Genomic DNA, 7,220 nt, shown 5'->3' on the forward strand with positions numbered 1-7,220 from the left:
ATTCCATTCCAAATGCATCCTTCCATGTTTTCTCAAGTGCCACAACCCTTTTTCTCATCAAAGAATGCCTTGGCCTTATGTGCCTCCTCAAGCTCCACTTTTACCAACAAAACTGCCCCTCTTGAGCTTGAGAAGAGTGTAGAGAAGAAACCAGGAAAGAAGAAGAAAATCAAGAGTCTTGAGGCAAAAGAAGAAAAGGGAGAGAAAGAAGAGAGGGGGAAGTGGGCAAAGTGGAAGGATAATTGGCTGATTTACATCAACCTTGAGTTTAGGATGTGTCTAAAACAGGGAGTTGATCTTTGGGCAGAAGTTCTTGCAAGCCTTGTAGCTGTGTGTCCAGATTTTGACAATGATGCTGCTGCTTGTAGAAACAAGTGGAAGATGATTTGGACTATAAAGCTCACAACAATATCTCTAGAAATGACAGTTAGTATTCTTGTTTCTTTTTAGTTTTGTTGAGAAGTACTCATCTATAGCTTCATACCACTTGCATTCTCAGACCTGTAAACAAAAAACACCATGGAAAAAACTACAAGTCCAGAAAGCAACACATGGAGGATCAAGAGGTGATGTCATTGTTGAGGGAGTTGACCATGAGCTAACATCTCCATTCTCTAGCAAGCTTCAGGAAGAGATTGACAAACAGCCAGTTGCTGAAGGAGTTCCTGGGTTCCATGCGTCCCCCTAGGAGAAGTCTTTCAAGGGGGGAAACTTTTAACCCCTTGTTCCATGCACTGGCAGTGGAATTGGGGGAAAGGGGGAACTGGTGTCCCGCCCCCCCCGCCCAAAAAAATTTCTGCCTGGAACCCAGTAGAACAAGTCAATAAAATGTGTAAAAATAGTAATCATTACTTAAAAAGACAAAGAATTTAGCCGAGTTGGCAAAAACTATATTAATGATGTGGCATTTTTAAGGGTGGGTTATATATAACTGTAAATTTTAGAGGGGGAGTTTTTTTTTGGGGGTGGAGAAATTTCCAGGTGGGGGACACATGGAACCCTGCCAGCAAGCACGTTCTGGAGGGAACAAGTGAGCCTGTGCCTGGGGAATGGCCTTAATAGGCTGTGGTGAGAATGTTAACAAACATATAGAATAACATTATTTGAGGATGAGAGGTTCTCCAGAACCTGGCAGGTGGCAGCCAGGTTCTGGAGAACCTAGCAGTTGTCAGCCACGTTCTCACAGAGAACTTGACTCAATCTGACGGCTGGATCGAGTTAATGGGCAAGCCACAGTCCATTAAGGGACCATCAAAGATGACAAAAAAGGAAATACAAGTTGTGTATCAACTTTTGATGACTCATAACATAAGATGACTCTACACTTTAATTGGTGGTTAGTTTAATAACCTTCACAAGATATTACATTTCCTCAACTTTGATTGGCTAGGACCAAATAACATAGCTTCATGTTTTGACAGCCAATTCAATGCCGGCACAAAAGCTGGAGCAAGAGAAGATACAAAGTTGGCACGTGTCCAGGTAAGTCATGCTAGGGTTTATCATTGAGTGTTTGGTGAGGTGCAATGCAAGAGGTTTTTGCGTTTCACTGGATCCCACAAATTTTTTCCCAACACAAGGGCTGGGTAAAAGAAGATATGTATATAGGTATGATGCTAGTTCGTCCTGAGCCTCTTAGGATGACCAGGAAAATCAATTCCAGTACATAAACACCCATGAAATTGATGAGCATGAGATAGTTTTGGAAGCTCTAATAGCTCTAATTTGTCATGTCGTCCACAGTGTTTCAAACAGAAAGATTATAAGTGGGAATTTGAGGGATCTTAGCTCTTGTTAAAGGAACTGGTGTTGGTGGTGCAAGGTGTTGCCAACCGCCCAGCATTGGCTGGGCAATTACAAGTATATTCATAATAAGTTTGAATAATATTACTGAAGGAATAAAGCTTTAAAAAGAATTCAAGGTCTCCATCTTAATTATCAGCACAGCAAGGAAAAGGGATCTGATTAATCTACATACTATTTTTTTTTCTCTTCCTCTTCTCCATGGACAAACCTAACAAAGTAGGTGCTTTTGGGAAAAGTGTAGAATAGGGACATGATCTGTCAGGGAGAAGTTTAGTAATTGGCAAGCCTTATGAAAAAGTAATAGGCTCTTCCACACTTTTTCTGCTATCTTTTCCACCATAAAATTCAGTTGCCACGTCTTCGTTTCAAAGCGTGACACGTCTTGGAGCCCCCAAGGGTTTTCTAGCATCGTCATGGAGCTTAAAACTTTGATGTCGGTGGTCTTACTGCTACTAGCAATGATCCGAATAGCAGTTTCTTGGGCTGATAAAAACAGCCTACAAGATGCAATGGCGCTTATGGAATTTAAGTCGACTGTCTGGTACGATCCACTAAATACTTTCGCGACATGGCAGGCCACTGGGGTACTAGGCGAGCACCCATGTAACTTTAAGGGCGTCGAATGTGATATGCGTCGCATGAGGATAAAGTATGTAGATATCTCGGGATGCCAGCTGCGAGGGATTGTTCCTTCAGTACTCGGTAACATAACGCTGGCTTGGGGATTTAACCTTAGTCACAATGAGTTTATTGGGACAATTCCTAGAGGCTTTGGAAGGATGCCAAATCTTAAATATCTCGACCTGAGCAACAACTTTCTCACGGGTAAGTTTACTGTTTTATTTATTTATTTATTTATTTGTTGTATTTTCGTTATTGTTTTAAGTTCATTATTAAGTAGTTTCTACGTTGGATCTGCAATTGTGCTTTTTCTCGTCTTTCAGTCTACTTCTTGCAATAGCTTCTTGTTGTTGTTGTTGTTTCAGGGTTTATGCCAACCGATCTTGCCAAGCTGCAGTTTTTAAACTTCTACAGCCTCGCAAATAATCAGCTTACGGGCTTCCTTGGCTTCCTCAACATGTCGAGTCTTAGACGTCTCGATCTGTCTAACAACAGTTTTAGGGGACCCGTTCCAGAAAGTTATGGTACATTACTGCCTAACCTCACCCAATTAGATTTGTCAAGGAATAAGCTCACCGGTCCGATACCCAAATCACTTGGATATTTAGATGACCTTCGCAGGCTTGACCTCTCTCGCAACTTGCTTACCGGCAACATTCCTTACTCGCTCGCTATGGCAACAGGACTTAATATGCTCAGACTAAAGTATAACTTTCTTACAGGGAGAGTTCCAGACACTGACACCATGCGCTTGTTTGCAAAAGCCTTTTTCCCTGGAAATGATGGACTCTGTGGACCAGTGGTAGAAAGAGCATGTCCAAGCTCGCAGGTCTGGAAGCAAGTCCTTATGGGACTGTTTCTTCCTCCACTAATACTTTCAGTCCTTACTGGAGTAGTGTATTTGGTGGCTCCTCCGGACGAGTTCTCACTTTCAACTATCAGGAGCGTTACAGATAACTTTAACAACAATAAGATTCTCGGTGATGGAGGTCTGTGCACGATTTACAAAGGCGTCTTTCTAAATGGTAAGACAGTAGCTGTAAAGCGGCTCCGGCCTGAGTATTACAATGACAACAACAAGATCTTCGACGAGGAACGTAGGTTTTTGAAAGCCGTGAATCATCCAAACATTGTCAAGTACCTTGGAGCGTGTTCCAGTCCAAAGCTTAAGGTCTTGGTCTACGAGCATATGGCCAATGGAACCTTGGATATGCACTTACACAAGGAAAGAGGAGGCCTGTCAAGCTTGTCATGGAGTTCACGAATGAATATCGCTGCTGGAGTGGCACAGGGGTTGGCGTATTTGCATGGTGAGTGGAATGAGCCTCAAGCCATGCATTGTGATCTTAGAGGAAGGAGTGTTCTTCTCGATGATAAGTTCAATGCACACATTAGTGATATCCGTTCGAAAAACACAAGCCTAGCATTCACTAATCCAGAGAAAAGCATTGGAACATCAACTGGCTATCTGCCTCCAGGTGGACACACTTTCATTTTCTCTTGTTTCTTTTTACTCCTTTTTTCTCATTTATGTATCACGGATGGAGCAGAGTATGCTACAGACATTGAGCCTACTACCGAGGGAGAAGTTTTCAGCTTTGGTACTTTACTTATGGAGCTCTTGACAGGGACAGAACCAGCAGCTCCAGTAGAAAATGATGTTGAAGGTGGCCTTCAAGGAATTATGGAACAAGCTTTCCCCGATAATCTCCAGTCTGTACTTGACCCAGCTATTATGGGTAGAGCCTCCTATGATCAAATTGTCTTGTGTACAAAGATAGCTTTAGAGTGCACCAAGGCAAATCCCGAGGAAAGACCAAAGATGGAGGATGTTCTTAGGATGTTTGAGCAAGCGTACTCTGTCGGCCCAGCGTATGCTTCTGCTTTTACTATTTTTAGTAATATATGCTCTTCACATAATACAGACCTGCGCCTTCTACTGCTTCAACACTGCTGAAATCGACAGAGACGTCGAGGCTACTTGGATGGCCAACTGTTTGGGGCAGTCTCACAAAAAATGTCCTTGGAATCAAATCATTTTTACATTCAGCCATTCATTGATAGAATATTCAGATTTTTGGTATGCATCTCCTTCATAAACAGTCTAGGCAGAAGGCAACAGTTTTCTGCACCAGGGACTCCACAATGGCAATCACGGTATTATTTTCCTAACATTTGTTAAATAGAATTACTTTGGGTTATAACCTGAAAAGTTCCATCTTTGAGCATGAGCTAGAGCGATGTGAATAGATCCAGAGGCATTGAGTTCACACCACTCTAGCTCATGCCCAACCTTTTCACTTAGAGGCAGCAGGCAGCAAAGAAAGGAATCGACTCAAATCGTTTGTGGCCAGAATGATGCCAGGTATATATTATTCTCACTGTGCTGCAATAGCATGTACTTGTTATGGTCAAACGCCCCAGGCTCTAACTAGGTTTATCTAGAGCAAAGATGTCAAGACAAATGCCAAGTGGCAGCAGGCTGCTGATATGTAAACAAGAAAATGAAGGGAAACAAGGAAATGTACAAAGAGAAAATATAAAAAGAAATTGATGCAAAGAAAAATAAAGGAGAAAGTCGTCAGAACAACAGAGAACCAAACCTGAACTCTAGTCTCAGGAACTGTGGATCGTGTTATAGTACAGTCGCTAGTCCAACCTCAAGAATTTTGTCAAGAGGGGAAAAAGAGAAAGCCATTACCTTGTGGTGGAACAGCAGTGGATGGTGCAAATGGTAAAAAATGTTGCTAGTTGGTGGAATGATGGATGAGGGGCTAGAGTGTGATTGTTTCCTTCCATTTTTCCTTCAAGAATGTGAAGATTAGTGTATGATTGTGATGTTATGGTGATGACTTGGCATGTTGATAGTGTTGGCGACATTGTTCTTGTTGAGCTAGAAGAGTTTTGCTAAACGCTACCTTTTTGGGATACATTGCTGCATACTGGCTCTTCTTTCTTGTCCTGTCTTGTTGAAAATAGTGTTATGGTTTGGCACAGGCAGCAAACTGAAGGCCATTGGCGGTTGATGTAATAATGACTCACTATTGCCAACATTGCCACAAACATACCCTTTCAGTTGTTTTCTATGAAATAAGTCTAAATTTAAATTGTCTAGAATGGTCTAGGTGGTCTAGAATTGGCTGCTCACAGGAAGCCGTTGCCAAACAGCAGATCAAGACACGTTTTTCTTTCTTTACCATTTGTATAACGCTTGCTATAAAAAAAGGAACACAATGCCTTTCGCTTGAACCTCAATGATAGTACAACTATACAATCTCTTTCATTGCCTTGAAAGGAGCTCTTGCTCAAAGCCTCCAGCAATTTATCCACTGCTCACGCTGTCTTTCTAGAAAGCTCCAGAGCTCATACAATATGCTAAAAATTATTGAGCTCCTAAAAATTGAAGAAAAATCAATGCCAGATTGCTGTACATTTTACTGGTCGAACGAAAACGTCAAGGCAATGGAAACATAATTCTGACACTTAGAAAATGTAATAACTTGAAGAAAGAAAAAGCATAGAATTCCGGCTTTAACAAAGGAAAGTGTGTGGGAAGAGGCTAGTTTCCTATATGTGCTTAATTTCCTATGTTAGTCCCTTGACGTTGTATTTGTGGCATGGTTGTGGCACATTACAGAGATTATTTAAGCTGTAGAAGTTCTGTAGCTAAATCTCTTTCATTTCCTCAAAGCAGACAAGACTCTGGTGAAATTCAAATGTCCATGGCCCTTGTGATCGCACTCTTTTGGATTCCCATGGTGAATTAATGTTGCTGCTTGATGAGGTTACCAGTGTGCTGGATGCAGCTGAACACTCCCGCTCTGGACTTGAACGATCTACTGGTTGCAAACGAAGCTCAATACCTAAGGGATCAAAACCCAACCTCCATATATGCATCTACAAACAGCATCACCCAAGATACTTAGTGTGACTCCCCACTCTAGTGCACCAATTTATATTTAAAGCACGCTACGGATCATAGCTTAGAAATATAGTTCCTCCAAATTGCCAAGTCCTTTCACTTGACAAGTCTTTAATCATGTATGGACTCCTCCATGCTTGGCCCCATAGGCCACCTCTTTTTTGAAGTCAACATCTTCGAGTCCCAACCTTCTAGTGCTTGGGTTCGAATCCCAACTCACTAGGGCATGGTGATGGTTTGGAATATGGGGACACTCATTTTTCAGTGGTCATGGACTCTTAGTGAGGAGACTGACTTGGGCACACCGCCAAGTGGGGGATGCCCTAGAGTCATGATGCATAGTTAAATTGCTTAGTATGAAAGCTTAACATATCTAATTTAAACACTTTGGTGTAAGTGGCACTAAGGGCGTGATGAATGAAATGCAGACACATAGTCTTAGTTGCTATAGACCCTTGGCCGGAAGGGCTAGTTTAGGCATACCGCCAAGTGTGGGGGATGCCCCTAGGGTCATGGTCAACAAATTAAAGGTCTAGAAGACCTAATACCTATTGGCAATCCTGTTAAAGTATAGATGTTAGATCACTATGTAATCTTATGCTTAAAACAAAGACAAAGTCTTTATGAGGTTAAGGAATAAAGTTCCTAGTTCAAAATGTTGATTTGAACTATTGGTAATTGTGTGGCTTGGTCAAAGTGATCAAGTGGGAAGGACACATAAAGGAAATGAACTGTGACAATACAATGGTATTGTGAGTTTAAGAAAATAGTCTCCAAGGAAGGACCCATGGGTGGGTCGCAAGGTTGGGCTATGGATAGAGCCCAAAGCACAAAAAACATTGGGGAGACTTACTAGGAGTGAACACCCCTT

The 7,220-nt window shown here is 41.9% G+C and overlaps 1 protein-coding gene across 1 annotated transcript; it reads left to right on the plus strand.

Moving 5' to 3' along the window:
• The first annotated feature begins 2,219 nt into the window (after positions 1 to 2,219).
• On the plus strand, positions 2,220 to 6,353 carry LOC9646793 (putative leucine-rich repeat receptor-like serine/threonine-protein kinase At2g24130). The gene is made up of 3 exons (XM_002990010.2): positions 2,220 to 2,631; positions 2,793 to 4,288; positions 6,234 to 6,353. Exons 1-3 carry the CDS (start codon positions 2,220 to 2,222, stop codon positions 6,351 to 6,353), a joined length of 2,028 nt encoding a protein of 675 aa, XP_002990056.2.
• The last annotated feature ends 867 nt before the right edge of the window (positions 6,354 to 7,220 follow it).

The sequence above is a fragment of the Selaginella moellendorffii genome, unplaced genomic scaffold (assembly GCF_000143415.4).
Source record: "Selaginella moellendorffii unplaced genomic scaffold, v1.0 SELMOscaffold_103, whole genome shotgun sequence".
In the NCBI taxonomy this organism is placed as follows: domain Eukaryota; kingdom Viridiplantae; phylum Streptophyta; class Lycopodiopsida; order Selaginellales; family Selaginellaceae; genus Selaginella; species Selaginella moellendorffii.

Bases quoted from the DNA above. Each gene is read 5' to 3' on its own strand.
- LOC9646793 (XM_002990010.2), top strand. From the start codon at position 2,220: ATGGAGCTTAAAACTTTGATGTCGGTGGTCTTACTGCTACTAGCAATG. The intron at 2,632-2,792 runs GTAAGTTTACTG...TTGTTGTTTCAG, and splicing joins GAGCAACAACTTTCTCACGG to GGTTTATGCCAACCGATCTT. The intron at 4,289-6,233 runs GTCGGCCCAGCG...TGCTGGATGCAG, and splicing joins TGTTTGAGCAAGCGTACTCT to CTGAACACTCCCGCTCTGGA.